Below are 14,155 nucleotides of genomic sequence, written 5' to 3'. Positions count from 1 at the left end.
GGTCATGATCTCACGGTTCATGGGTTTGAGCCCCGTGTTGGGCTCCGTGCTGACAGCTCCGAGCCTGGAGCCTACTTTGGATTCTGTGTCTTCCTCTCTCTGCCCCTCCCTTGCTCTCTCTCTCTCTCTCTCTCTCTCTCTCACTCAAAAATAAACATTTTTAAAAAATTTTTTTTAAGAGTTAAAGTAATAGGAAAGAAATCAAAGAAAAAATATTTGTAACTCACAGAGTACGTCAGTGGAACCTCCTAGTGGTGAGAAGTCTCAAAATCATTTACTTTAAGTTTGGCTTAGGGAATAAGGACATTTTGCATAGGTGAGATGGCATGGTAGTGTTTTTAAGTATTTAAAAAATGATCGTACAGGGAAGGGTAATACTCTTTTTGTAAGTCCAGAGGGTATAGAAGGACCAACAGATAAATATAAAAAAGGTCTGTGTCCACTCGATAAAAGGAACATTTTCTAATATTTCCATCCCTTCTCCCCATCAATAAAATAGGCTACTTTGCAAGACTTTCTCCTCATAAAAGTTAATGGCCCCGTGTCCATCACACCAAAAAACCACCTTACTTCTATTGCGACTTCTGTTTAATGTCTCACTCCCTATTTATTTGCCTGTGAGGTCGTCCACTGAAGGGAGGCAGATGGAGCAGAGCTAAGTGTGTGGGACGCAGGGCCAGGTGGGCAAGCATGGTCTTCGATGCTTCAGTTTCTCAGTGTGGTAATCCTTCTCCCTTACTTACAGGGATGATGTAGGAATTGAATGAGTTAATATACCTCTACAGTGCCCGGCAAGTACTCAGATGTTAAGTGCTAACACCCTGCCGTCTGTCAGCCACACGGTCAACACTTAGGCTGAAAGACTAGCTAGCTATAAGCTGAACAGCCATCTTTCAGTGATGTCTTGGGAAGATTTGCTTTGTTGGACAGCACACATAATTTCTAAGGACTGGAGCATTCTGGAGACGGGAGTCTCAGAGAACGGGGGGGGTGGGGGGGGTGGTGTCTGGGTGGGTGCTGTGTGTGTAGGGAACACAAAAGCCCCATACTTGTAGAGGACTTGACTTCCTCCCGACTTTCTGTCATGGCTGACTCTGTGGAAGATATAGCACGCTTCATCAGAATATTTTCCAGCTTCCTGGCAGGGCTTCTGGAATAGATGAGCTTTTTTCATTTTTATACTTTAGGTTAATTTGTTAGCTTCGGAAAGTTGTCATTTTGGTTTTTTTTGTTCACCTCTACCTCACTAAAATCTCAGTCTGTGATCATTTTATTTACAATGGGGTAGGACACAAACGCTTTATGCACTTTCTCTGTATTCCAGAATGTGTTCAGTATGATATGATAGTGATTTTACTAAAACCAGGGCATCCGATTTCTAGTATTCGTGAAGAATCATCTCTTAAATTCATTTTCAGCCCAAAGCGTGGTCCCTGAAGTTTGTATCCATTCTGCCACCGCTTACCCACGTCTTTTGGCCAGTTCCTTACGGTCCTGGAACCCGTTTCTTATCTGTAACATGCAGTCACTAAAAGTACCACCTTCACTAGCTGTTCCGAGGATTAAGTGAACCCGTGTGGAATGTGTTCAGCACAGAGCCTGGCATAAGCAAGTTCCTTAGGAAGCGTCCTCCTCAGGAGCATTCCAGCCTTTCACCAATCCATATGCATACGTCTGTCATGTGTTGGTACTAATTTACTTCTCGAAGGACTGACCTGAACAATGTGGAGTATTCAGGAGCCCCTCCCTTTAAGCGCTCTCACACTAGTGAGTGGATCAGAACAGAATTATGGGCTAAATACCGTAGAGGTGTGGGCAGGGTGCAGGGAGGCCCTGGAGGGAAGGTCTGGGTCAGAACTCAGACTAACTCCAGAACGGTCTGATGGAAGTATCAAACTTGGGGCGCCTGGGTGGCACTGTCGGTCACGTGTCCGACTCTTTACCTCAGCTCACGTCGTGATCTCACGGTCGGTGAGTTCAAGCCCTGCATTGGGCTCTGCTCTGATGGTACGGAGCCCGCTTGGGATTCTCTCTCTCTCTCTCTCTCTCTCTCTCTCTCTCTCTCTCCCTCTCTCTCCCTCTCTCTCTGCTCTTCCCCTGCTTGTGCTCTTTCTCTCTGAAAATAAATAAAGTGCTGAACTTCAAAAGTGGGACTGGGCTTACCCACCCAGGAGGTGTTTCAAAGGAAAGAGAATTTTAATACACTGTGAAGATGCATTGGGGACCTACCCCTTCCCTCTTACAGTGTTTTTGTCTGCCTTTCCTTCACCCTCCTCCTCCTACCCCTTCCTGCCCTCTTCGCCTTTCTCTAGGGAAATAAATGCAGATACCTGCGCATTCGGCCCCAGTTCCTCCATCTGGGGGAGTGGCACCACACACAGGATTTGTCCAACTGAGCCCTTAGGGAAAACTTTTTGAGGTTGACCTACTGAGCCATGAATTACTGCCCAAAGATGTAAAGGGGCTTTTCTGTCAGGATGCTTACAAGTTAAGGTGTTTTAGTGTTTTCTAAGTCTGAAGATCTCTTCTGTTTATATAATGTCAGCTTACGTTTCTTTAGTTTTTTTATTAAATATAGAGGGATAGTCGAGGTGCTAGGTTTATATGTGTATGAGATTCTTAAGAACTGTTTTCATTTGTTTACATCAACAGCAAAACCTGAAGATTTTATCTGATGTCTAAAATGTCCTAGTTTTTCCAGAATCAGATTGTGGTTAATTGACCATAATAGCAGCTAGTTCCCTACAGCTAAAAATATTGAGGAGAAAATACCAGTAAAAGAGTGAAAACATAACGCTGTCAGCAGTGGTGAAATATGTAAATACCAAGGTTTAGACCTAGAAATATATTTGGCCTACAACGAAAGAAATCTGTCAAAGCTGTTTTATTTGAAACCGCAATAAAGGTACTTTTTCATCAAGGAAAGTTTGTCGTGCATCTCGTAACTTTCACCTGCCAATAGATTACCGTTCTGTGTAGTATTTTCATTCTTTTTCTTTTTTCTTTTCATTTTCAGCTTATGGAAAAGTATTTCTGGTTCGTAAAATCAGTGGTCACGATACTGGAAAGCTGTATGCCATGAAAGTACTGAAAAAGGCAACAATAGTTCAAAAGGCCAAAACCACAGAGCACACAAGGACAGAGCGGCAAGTCCTGGAGCACATCAGGCAGTCAGCATTTTTGGTGACGTTGCACTATGCTTTCCAGACAGAAACCAAACTTCATCTCATTTTAGGTAAGTGTCCATTGGCCCTCAGTTGTCAGTTGTTCTTTTTACCAGAACACTTTTTCCCTTGGGTCTCGAGTCACAATGAACTCAAAGGACCGCCTCCTTCAGACTTAGAAGAAATGAAACGTTTTGACTCTCATTCTTTCTGTGACGGCAGTTCCTTGAACACCATGAGTTGTTCGGGATTTGGGACCTCCCACCCTGAAGGGGTTTATATACTTCTATTCCACAATCCTTTATTGGTCTTAAGGAATACTTGAGTCATTAGGGGGGTCTGCTTCCCTGGGCATTGTGCTTCCACTCAAATGTGAGGACTGGAACGGTGACATGGGCCACAGTTTCTGCCTCAGGAGTTCTCAGGAGCTTTCCATGTTCGGGCTGAAAAAGGGATATTTGTGGAAACTGGTAATTGGGGAAAAAGATAAAAGGGAGACTTCTATTCTTGGAGATGCTTTGCTTTTTTGGTGAAAAATCTGCATTTAAAGGAGATGCTCACCAGCCAGTCAATGGGGGCACTCTCATTTCTACCCACAGACACTTTCTGAATCCTTTCCTTTCCCAAACAGAATTGGCCCATCATGTATGAACTTTGGAAATGTCCTCTGTTACACGTTGCCAGATTGCCTCGCGGGAAAGCCGTAGCGTTTTCTGTTCCTCCTAATGATAAATGGTGATGCTGTACTCTGTCCTCATTGACTATTTCATCTGTTCCACTTTAGTCCCACCCTTGTGATAATTTGCATTTATGTGCTGTGCTCCCCTGGTTCTCGAACTGTTCTGAGGGTTAGAGGAGATAGAAGTCCACATCGTGCTCTGTAAGCGTCACCTATTTCTTGAGTGTGAGTGGTGTGCCTGCACCATGCTACGTGCCAAGTATTATCCATGGTGATCACTAGCCCTTCACGACAGTGCCGCTAGAGTCCCCTCATTAGTGATGTTGATGGTTCTAGAAGCTGTATCTCCTGAAGTTACATATCTTGTGTAAACTTGAGAATGAAGATTGGAACTCGGGTCTGACTCATTTCAAAGTCCGCCAAACAGTGCTGCCTATACTCTTTGATTATTGGTAGTACAGACAGGTAGGTTCTTAAATATATATTTGACGATTTTGTCGAATGCCTTTATTTTGGAAATTATACTTTTATCAATGACGCCTAAAGTTGCATTCACTTTTTGAGTCATGAAGTTACACTTCAGGCTCAGTTTGGAATGCTTACCGTCAACTAACAGTCCTAAATCTTGTATACGTAGAGGTCACACTCTCCCTTGCCCTGTCAGGGTCCCCTGTTACCATCATCATCTACCCGGTGTTCCTGCAAGTCAGTTATCATTTGGCTCTTCTTTCTGCCTCCTGGGTCTACCTGCTCAGCTTTGTTACTTACTGATTGTTAAATATGTATTCCCGGAGTATCCCAGGTATATGGCACAGAGCGCTTTCGTACAATGATTTTGAACACTTATGGCAGGAGAACTCTTCCCTCAAGTGACGACGCAAACATTCAAATGGAAAACAAATAGAAATGAGTACCCCTGCTTGAATCTAAGCCCAAGGGCACTAAGTCCTGCCAGTTTATTTCTATACCCACCCTACAAGAATCTCCAGGGAAGCTTTAGGAAGTCCATGAACACTGCTTGAGAAGTAATTATCTTGTTTAAGCTTCTCTCCTGATAAAGAGCCGGCTCATCAAAGTGAAATCATGCGCCTAAGTTCATGTAAGTAGTGTGAGCCTGAAGTGGCAAAGCAGTCACACTCCCAGACTCTGCACCACCGCAGAGCAGCTTTTCTCTTCCGCTCCTCTTCTTCCTGTTCTCGCACCATAACTGGACTCGGTCTTTTCTTTTACTGTTTATCGTAAATAGTGTAGTTTGGTAAATCATGTTTTTAATTTAGAAGTAGATGAATGGACGATTTTGTATTTGATTAAAAAACAATAGTCTTGGGGTGCCTGGGGTGGCTCTGTTGGTTAAGTGTCTGACTTCGGCTCAGGTCACGATCTCGCAGTTCGTGGGTTTGAGCCCCATGTTGGGCTCTGTGCTGACAGCTCGGAGCCTGGAGCCTGCTTCCAATTCTGTGTCTCCCTGTCTCTCTGCCCCTCCCCCGCTTGCACTCTGTCTTTCTCAAAAATAAACATTTAAAAACAAAGCAAAACAAAACAATAGTCTTTAATAGTATTGTTTTTTAGCTGTTGGTTCTCCATTAATTTTGCTCTTTGTTAGTGGCCCATAAATAAATACAGAAGAAAACAAGAAAACCTGTTTCTCAAGCCATCTCAGGAGTAGAATGTGGACTAGAATAGCACGCTGGCTCCATCATGAGTGAGGCAGTACCTTTGGAACGCATGCCCTCTACTTCCTCTCTGTGTTGATGTATTTAACATAATTTCTCATTGTGCATGTTAATAGTTGTTTTTTCGGCTTTAAAATCGAAACTTTGCAGAATCTTTGAGCAAGGCTTTATTATCAACTGTTTTTATGGTTCAGTTTGCAATGCTTAGAATGCACACTAGGCCAGTTTTCCAAATGTTGTGCTATACACTTAGTCCTCATCTTAGTCCGTTTGAGCTGCTGTAACAAAATACCACAGACAGGGGGCTGAAACAACAGACGTCTGTTTTCCTCACTGTTGTGATCCAGATCAAGGTGTTGAGTCCCAGATCAAGGTGCCGGTAGGGTTGGTTTCCTCTGAGGGCCATAAGGAAAGTCTGTTCCAGGCCTCTCTCCATGACTGGCAGATGGCCGTCCTCTTGCTGCCTCTTCCAACAGTCCCCTCTCTGTGCATCACACCCGATGGTGCTTTATGTGTTCAATAGTCCTCTTATAAGGATACGAGTCTGATTAGATTAGGGCCCACCCTGAATGCCTCATTTTAGTCATTTAATTACCTTTGAAGACCCTGTCCCCAAATACAGTCACGTTCTGAGGTAGTGGGGGTTAGGGCTTCAATATATTAATTTAGGGCAGGCAGGGAGGACACAGTTCAGCCCATAACTATCTGTTAAGTTTATAGATTAGAGATAGCAAGAATTTTCATGTTGAGCTCTTCAGGGACCTAGCTGACCTTTTTTTTTTTTTTTTTTTTTTTTTAAATTTATTATTTTTGAGAGAGAGAGAGAAAGCACATGAGTGGGGAAGGGGCAGTGATGGGGGGGTGGAATGGAGGATCCAAAGTGGGCTCAGCACTGACACAGCAGGGAGCCCGGCGTGGGCTTGTGAACCGTGAGATCATGACCTGGGCCGAAGCCAGATGCTTAACCAGCTGAGCCACCCAGATGCCCGCCCAGCTGACCTTTTTGTCTGAAGTAAATATTATAGGCCTTTTTAAAATATATATATATATATATATTTTTAAAACTATTTATTACTATAAAAGCACATATATGTGTATGGAAAATATGGGAAAGCAAAAATAAAACCTTTTCACTACTGGGAGTTTACCTCATTCTATATCGCTGTTATTACTTAGTATGTGTATCCTAGATCTTTTTGTCTGTGTGTCCGCATGCAGGCACATTTTGTCAGATGAGGTGGTCCCGTGCTACCTACGGTTTGCGCCCAACATCCATTTTTCAGCTGATGATGCCTGCTTTTCCTGGTTAATAAACTTTCACTTCATTTAATACCCAGTGGTACCAGTGATGTATTGTGCATATAACAAACCGCTCTACAAAGTAGTTGCTTCAGCAAGGATTTGTTTTCTCATCATTTTGTGGGTTGGCCGGGCGGAGCTCTGCCGGTGGAGCCCAGACCTGCTCGTGGGGTGGTGCTCAGCTAGCTGCAGGGTTGGCTGGCCTTGAATTGCCAAGATGGTTACACTCTCGTGTCTGAAAGCGAGTGCTGGCGGTTGTCTCGGGCACCTCTCTCCTCTGCGTGGCCTGTCATCCTCCAGGGCAGTAGATCGGTTTCTTCCTAGCACAGCAGCCTCAGGGCAGCCGCCGAGAGGGCAAAGGTAGAGGCTGCAAGGCCTCCCAAGGCCAGGCTCTGGAACTCATGGTCTCTGACCTGAGACCAGCCTGGATTTGATGAGTAGAGAAATAGATTCCCCTCCGCCTTTTTTTTAGTTTTTTTTTTTTTTTAATTAAGATCTAATAGACATACAGCATTATATTAGTCTTAGGTATACAGCGTAATGATTTGGTATTTGTATATATTGCAAAATGATCACCACAGTATATCTGGTTAATGTCCCTCAGTACACGTAGTTACAGAATTTTGTTATGATGAGAACTTTGAAGATGTACTCTCTCAGCAACTTTCAAATATGCAACACAATATGCAACAACTCTAGTTGCCCTGCTGTACGTGACATCTCCATGACCTGTTTTGTAACTGAAAGTTTGTACCTTTTTTAAAAAATGTATATTTATTTATTTTGAAAGAGGGAGAGAGAGAGAGAGAGAGCTCTGAAGGGGCAGAGAGAGAGGGGGAGAGAGAAATTCCCAAGCAGGCTCCACACCATCAGCACAGAGCCTGACGCAGGGCTTGAACTCACGAAGTGTGAGATCATGACCTGAGCCAAAATCAAGAGTTGGTCACTTAACCAGCTGAGCCACCCAGGCGCCCCAAAAAGTTTGTACCTTTTGACTCTCATCACTCATGTCACCTACTAATCCTCATCCCTGCCTCTGGCGACCACCTAAGTGTTCTATTTATAAGCTTGGTTTCTGTTTGTCTTTTGTTTCTTTTTTAAGGTTCGGCATATAAGTAAGATCATATGATATTTGTCTTTCTGTCTCTGATTTATCTCACTTAGCATAATGCCCTCAAGGTCCATTCATGTTGTCACAAATGCCATGATTTCATTCTTTTTTATGGCTGAATAATACTCCACTGTGTATATATACCACATTTTCTTTATTCATTCATTGATGGACGCTTAGGTTATTTCTATATCTTGGCTATTGTAAGTATAATGATGCAGTGAACACGGGAGGAGGGCATATATCTTTTGAAGTTAGTGTTTTCATTTTCTTCAGAAAAATACCCAGAATGCAGTTGCTGGATCATATGGTAGTTCCATTTTTAGTTTTTGAGGAACCTCCATACTGTCTTCCACAGTGGCTGCACCAGGGCGCATTCCTACCCACAGTGCAGGAGGGTCCCTGTTCACGTGCTCGCCAAAGACCTCACTTCCTGATGAGGGGACTACAAATAATTGGTGGCCGTCTACCACACAAGGCCATATTCACATTTCACTGTCACATAGTATCTTTTTCAGCTGATTCGTCCAAACCAGGATCCAGTCCAGGAACATGTACTTGGTTGTTATGTCCTTGAAGTCTCTTAATCTGGAACCTACCCTTTTTTGTATCCATGGCTTACTGGTCTGAGAAATTATCTCGTAGTATCTTTTAGCTTATCCCTCTCTCTACTGAATTCTAGTAGTTGGGAAGTTAGATCTGGTCTTGATAGGTTGACGTTCACTATTTTAGCTGGAATAAATCGTAGGTGGTGTTGCATGTTTCATATTGTATCGCATCAGGAGAAACCCATTATCTGGTTGTTAGTGTGAAGACTAAGAGAGATGACAGTCTGATCCCTTTATAACAGAATTATGTTTTTTCCTTATTAGTGAAAATAATTTGCATGCTGTTTTGGCACTTTATGGTTTTAACAATTAATACTTGATAATTACTTGCTAAAATCAACGAATTATGAGTTGCAAAGTGGTGATTTTCTACGTCTATCATTTCTTCTATGTTTATTGGCTGGCATTCTTTCGTCAAGTGTGGCTTTCTGTCATCCACTGTAATTCTTTGGTTACCCTGAGATACGGTTTCTAATGGAAGGGCAAGAATCATTTCCTTTAACTGTCTGCATTCAAAGCGAGACGTTAAAAAGCAAACTCCAGTAGGCCTGTATTTCAGGGTGCCTGATATCAACTACCAACACTCATAACCAGAGGTAGCTTGTCCCGTGTACTGTTCTGATTGTTCTCTTTTTCACTTACAAGTGTGTCCTAGAGCTCACCCTGCATAAGTTCATAAAGATCTTCTCATTCTTGGGATGCCTGGCTGGCTCAGTTGGTAGAGCGTGTGACTGTTGATCTTGGGGTTGTAGGTTCGAGCCCCACATTGGGTGTGGAGATTACTTAAAACTAAAATCATAAAAAAAAAAAAAAAAAAAAAAAAAAAAATCTCATTCTTTTAAATTTCCTTTGTAGCAATGCCATTCTTTTCTATGGTGTAATAACCAGTTCTGTATGACTGGATCTTTGGGCTGGTTCTAATCTTATTTTGAGGCTTCAGATACAACTTTGCACATGTAATTTCCCACTTGTGTAGGAAAAAACCAAAGGCTTTCTAGGTCTGTATTTTGCATATACCCTTCCATAGCAGTTGCATCATTTTATACTCCCACCAGCATTGTCCTCGAGTGCCTGTTTGTCTGTGGAGCACGATTGAACTCGTGGGTGTTTCCTGGTCTCATAGGCGAGGAGTTGCATCTCAGTATAGAGCTAATGTACGGTCTTGTTAGTGACAGTGAACATCTTTGCTTATGTTTTAAAGGTCATCTGGGGTTTTTTTCTGAAAATCATTTGTACCCTTTGCTCATTTTTTTCTTAATTTTCGAGGAGCTCTTAGAGAGAGGAACCATTTGCAATATGCATTGTAAAAATTCCCCTGCTTTCCATTTGCCTCTTGACTTTACGATGTTTTTACCAGGTAAACAATTTAAATTTATGTGTAGTGGAATTTATTTTAAAACTATTTTTATGGCTTACAGATTTTCAGTCATAAAAATCCTCATAAAAGATCTCCTCAAATTTGAGGGTTATAAAAGAACTCAGTGATGTTTTTTTCCAGTGCTTATATAGTTTTATTTTTTGGATTGAGTACTTTGATACATGGAGCATTTTTCTTTGGGTATAACATAAAATAAGTATCCAACCTAATCTTTTTCGTATGACTACTGGTTTTCTCAGTACCATTTAGTAAAAAAAAGTCCAAATTTCCACTGACCTGATGCTCTGCCTTTCCCATATTTTAAATTCTCATATACATCAGGGTCTGTTTCTTGATTCTCTGCTCTGTTTGGTTTGTTGAATCACCAGCCATAATCATGCTATTTTAGTTTATCCGAGTTCTACAGTGTGCTTTAATACCTGGCAAGGCTGGTCCTCAGAACCTTTTGGGGGGGCCATCACGTTTGTTTATTTTTCAACATGAACTTTAGAATCAAATTGTTGAGTTCTGTATGGGTGTTGAGCTTGTTAGGGTGTTTTTATTGGGATCGTTTTAAATTAAAACAAATTTAGGGAGAATTGACATTTTTATGATACGGGTTATTCCTGCTTAAGAACACGGTATGTCTTTTCTCACGTGTTGAATTCTGAGACCTACAGGAGCGTTTCTCATTTTCCTCCCACCCACATTTCTTAAGTTAATCTTAGATAATCTGCCACGTGTCACCATTGTAAATGGGGTCTTCTCTTCTACTGTATCTTCTAGCTGAGAGCTGACAGTCTTTGTACATTAATTTTATACCTGCTGTCTGACTGCATTTTCTTACCCTCTCCATGGTACTTGTGTCCCGTCCTGTTCTTTCTCAGCCTGCTCATGGCACACTGGTTTGTCTCTAAGTTTTGCTGAAGGAACAGGTTATGAGATTTATTACCATTCTTGCTGTTCTTTAGGATGTGTTGGGAGCTGACGTGGATACCCACAACTAGGTTGCTGTCACATTCCTCCTCGGATTCATGGCTCACTGGGCATTTCTTGACCAGTCTCCTTCCCTTGGGACAAAATTTGCCTGATTGGCACAGGCTTCTCCAAACGATAAGATTATTGTAACGTTAGTATTATCTTGACAGATGCTTACCCTTGACACTTGCCAGATATGGAGTATAGTGTTTCTGTCAGAACTGCGTAGGTACGATTGTTTCCTACAATACACCTGGTTTAGTTGTAATTGTCTTCCATTCATTTCTGTTGTTTTACTGTCTTCTACCTTAGGGCTCAGTAGCAGTGACTAGACTTGTCTCCTGGGCTGTAATTTGTTGACTACTCCTGTGTACTCCCATCTGTTGTAAGTCGCATTTCTGTGGTTTTTGTTTTTTTTTTTAATTCTACATCATGAATATCTTCTTAGGCTCTGTTGTAATTTACATCTAATGGTATCATATGGATTTAATGGGTTTTCTCCGTTATATAATTATTTAGCCTTTCCAAGTCTTATAACATGCAAACCATACGTACTTCCTTTTATAACTTTCTTTGTACCTCTCTCTGTATGGTTATAACAAGAAATACAAAAATATTTTAATCTATTCTTGTTCTCTGTCTCTCTCTCTCTGTCTCTTAAAATTGTATTCATTTTAACTAACAGTGGGAGAGAATTCTCTGTGGAAAATAATCTATAAAAACAATTTTTCTTTTGGTATTCTCTGATCTGTTAATGGTAATTTTGTCAAAATACCAGCTGATTTATGACTGTATAAACTATCCGATTTATCAGTAGAATTAAGACACTAAAGAAGAGAGTGAAGAAACAAATCACAAAGGGTTTTATAAAGGTGATGCCAAGGAGCTTTGTTAATAATGAATGCCACCCCGGCCTTGTAGACAGTATCATGAGTCATCCTTTCAATATGAATTGAAGTTATTGAAAGCATTAAAGTTTCACTTTTGAGTCTTAATATCATCTCACACTTTGCAGGGCGAGGACATTGCCGAGATGGTAGCAGTTGGATCATGATACATTGCAGTCTGTAGTACTTGGCGAAACAGGCAGTAATGGAAGGAACTTCCTTTTCTTTGTTTTGAAGTCAATATGACTAATGTCCAACACTGATAGAGATGTCTTAGTCAGAACTTGATTTCGATAAGCTGGAATGCATTCATGGAGAAGTGCTATTAGGAAGTTGAGCTAAAACCAAAAGAAAAAAAAAAGGAAGATGACTTTGGCATGACATTAAAAAGAAATTATGTCTGTATGGTATGTGTGGTATATCATATTAAGACTGTACTTGAGATACAAGACAAGAAGAGGTGCGATCAAGAGAGATTTGGGTGGTCTGGAGGAGGAAGAGTAGGTGGAAATGAGAACCAGAATGTGTAGGAGTTCATGTATTTGAGGCCAATCTGAAGCAAGAGAAAAATTTGTAGGGGAAGAAAAGAAAAGAAGGCCAAGTAATAGTGCACAGTGGGAGTAGTGGTGAGGGCAGAATATGGGACTTAAAGCAGATAGCTCTTTGGAGGGTGCCACCGTAAGAGGAAACATGAGAGAGAAATGCTAAATAAAGGGATTTGAGATTAAAAAGGTTAAATGACTAGAGGTCAGAGTATTGCCAGACATAAGTAGATCTGTGGAGAGTGAAAGTAGAACCAGAAGATCTCCCTTTGAAAACAGGAGATGTAGGATTTCACCCTTGCTTTTGTCTGCTAGCTCTGCTTCCCCTCCTGCCAGCTGATTTCCAGGAGATGACATAAACAAAACAGAGCCTTCAAAAGTTGACCCAACTCTTCCCATGGTTATCCTTGTACGCCCTCGGGGGAAAATAGTGCTGTGTAGGTCGTTTCTGTAGTCTTTTGTAACATTTGAAGGCTCATCAAACTTAGTATCTCGAGTGGATTTCAGTGTCTCGACCTATTAATAGAAGCACATAAACTAAGAACAGCAGAGAGTTTCTGCGTTCAACAGTAAGTCACATCAGATGTGCATGGGTCTGAGCAGCTGAAACTATCCTCTACCAACTAGCAATGTATGTTTCTTCTCAACAAAGTGAACGTGTTCCATGTTATTAATGCTCTTGTTGCATGACTTCTCAACAGTATACTCAAAGCATGAACAGAAAAAGTTGTTGCAAATACTTAGAAGTGACTTCGAGTACCTATTTTTTTTTGTTTTGAAATGGAAAAATTAAATAATACGTAGAAAGTAATAATTGTGATTGAAAGCAGATGCTGTTTACTTTAATGTTAATCCCATAACATATTTCCCCAGTCTTACGGAGATGTAATTGACATATAACAGTATATTAAAGATGTACAACATAATGATTTGATATGTTTATATGTTGTGAAATGATTACCACACTAAGTTAGTTCACACCCATCACCTCAGAGAGTTACAAAAATTTTTTCTTCTGATGAGAACTTTCAAGACCTACTCTCTTAGCAACTTGCAAATATACAGTACAGTATTGTTAATGAGAGCCCCACAAAATATTGTCTCAAAAATACGAATAATTTGTCATAGGGAGTTGCTGGAATCCTGGAAATTTTGTGGGGATCTTCAGGTCGAGTTCTGAAGATTAGTTCATTGTTTTTAAAAAACAAATGTACTGGCTTAAAGGCTACTTCCTTCTCTTCCAATCTCCTCCCCCTTTCCCAAACACACACAGAGGCAGACCCACACCACAGAGTGTGCTGTCCTAAATCCAAGAAGGAAATATTATTGAGGATGCGATAACCCTACAACAACAAAACGGAATCTACTTGCTATTGTTAAATATCTGTGTCAGTTAAATGTCATTGAAATAAGACCTAAATTGCATCCCTTGTATGAAAAAAAAAAAAATTTGGCCTAAATTAGAGGAACATCATTCTAGCATAATAGAGAAAAAGATTCTTTTAATGGGAACTGTGAAGGATCTGGCACTTTATAATTATTTTTAATTATTTTCTACAAGGACATATTAATGTGTCACAGTACTAGAATTGCTGCCCACTGGTAGAAGTCTTACACACTGTAACTTGTTACTTCTCTAGACATAAACTTCACCCAGACTTTTGGGTGAAGACTTCTTCCTCAGTCCATGGGCCTGATACTGAGCCAGTTTAGAAGCATAGGGACTCTTGCAGGTCTCAAAAGTAGACGAATAAATGATGGTTCATGGGAGAGATGATATGTGGCTTCAAATTCAAGTTCATTGTGTAGGTTTCCTGGAGGACTCTTTGGGATACTGACCCCTTTGGTACAAGAGGT

General features: G+C 41.1%; 1 protein-coding gene and 1 non-coding gene across 10 annotated transcripts in view; both read left to right on the top strand.

The window, feature by feature from the left end:
- Window positions 1–14,155, top strand: part of RPS6KA5 (ribosomal protein S6 kinase A5) — a 181,127-nt gene that overhangs the window by 68,346 nt on the left and 98,626 nt on the right. For 8 of the 9 annotated variants that reach the window (XR_009606532.3, XM_060620543.3, XM_060620544.3 and 5 more), the window contains one exon: window positions 3,017–3,235. Coding sequence is in view for 7 of the 9 variants with exons in the window: in XM_060620543.3 (XP_060476526.2) it covers window positions 3,017–3,235 (219 nt within the window). In the remaining 2 variants the exon portion in view is untranslated. Of the gene's footprint in view, window positions 1–3,016; window positions 3,236–14,155 lie in introns of those variants that run through there. The other variant, XM_060620548.3, reaches the window with a different exon arrangement.
- On the top strand, window positions 9,235–9,307 carry TRNAN-GUU (transfer RNA asparagine (anticodon GUU)). The gene has a single exon. It is a non-coding gene; the product is annotated as a tRNA-Asn (tRNA).

Source organism: Panthera onca, chromosome B3 (assembly GCF_046562875.1).
Source record: "Panthera onca isolate mPanOnc1 chromosome B3, mPanOnc1 haplotype 2, whole genome shotgun sequence".
NCBI classification, from domain to species: domain Eukaryota; kingdom Metazoa; phylum Chordata; class Mammalia; order Carnivora; family Felidae; genus Panthera; species Panthera onca.
The sequence above is the reverse complement of the archived record's forward strand: the minus strand, read 5'-3'. Positions and strand labels throughout refer to the sequence as shown.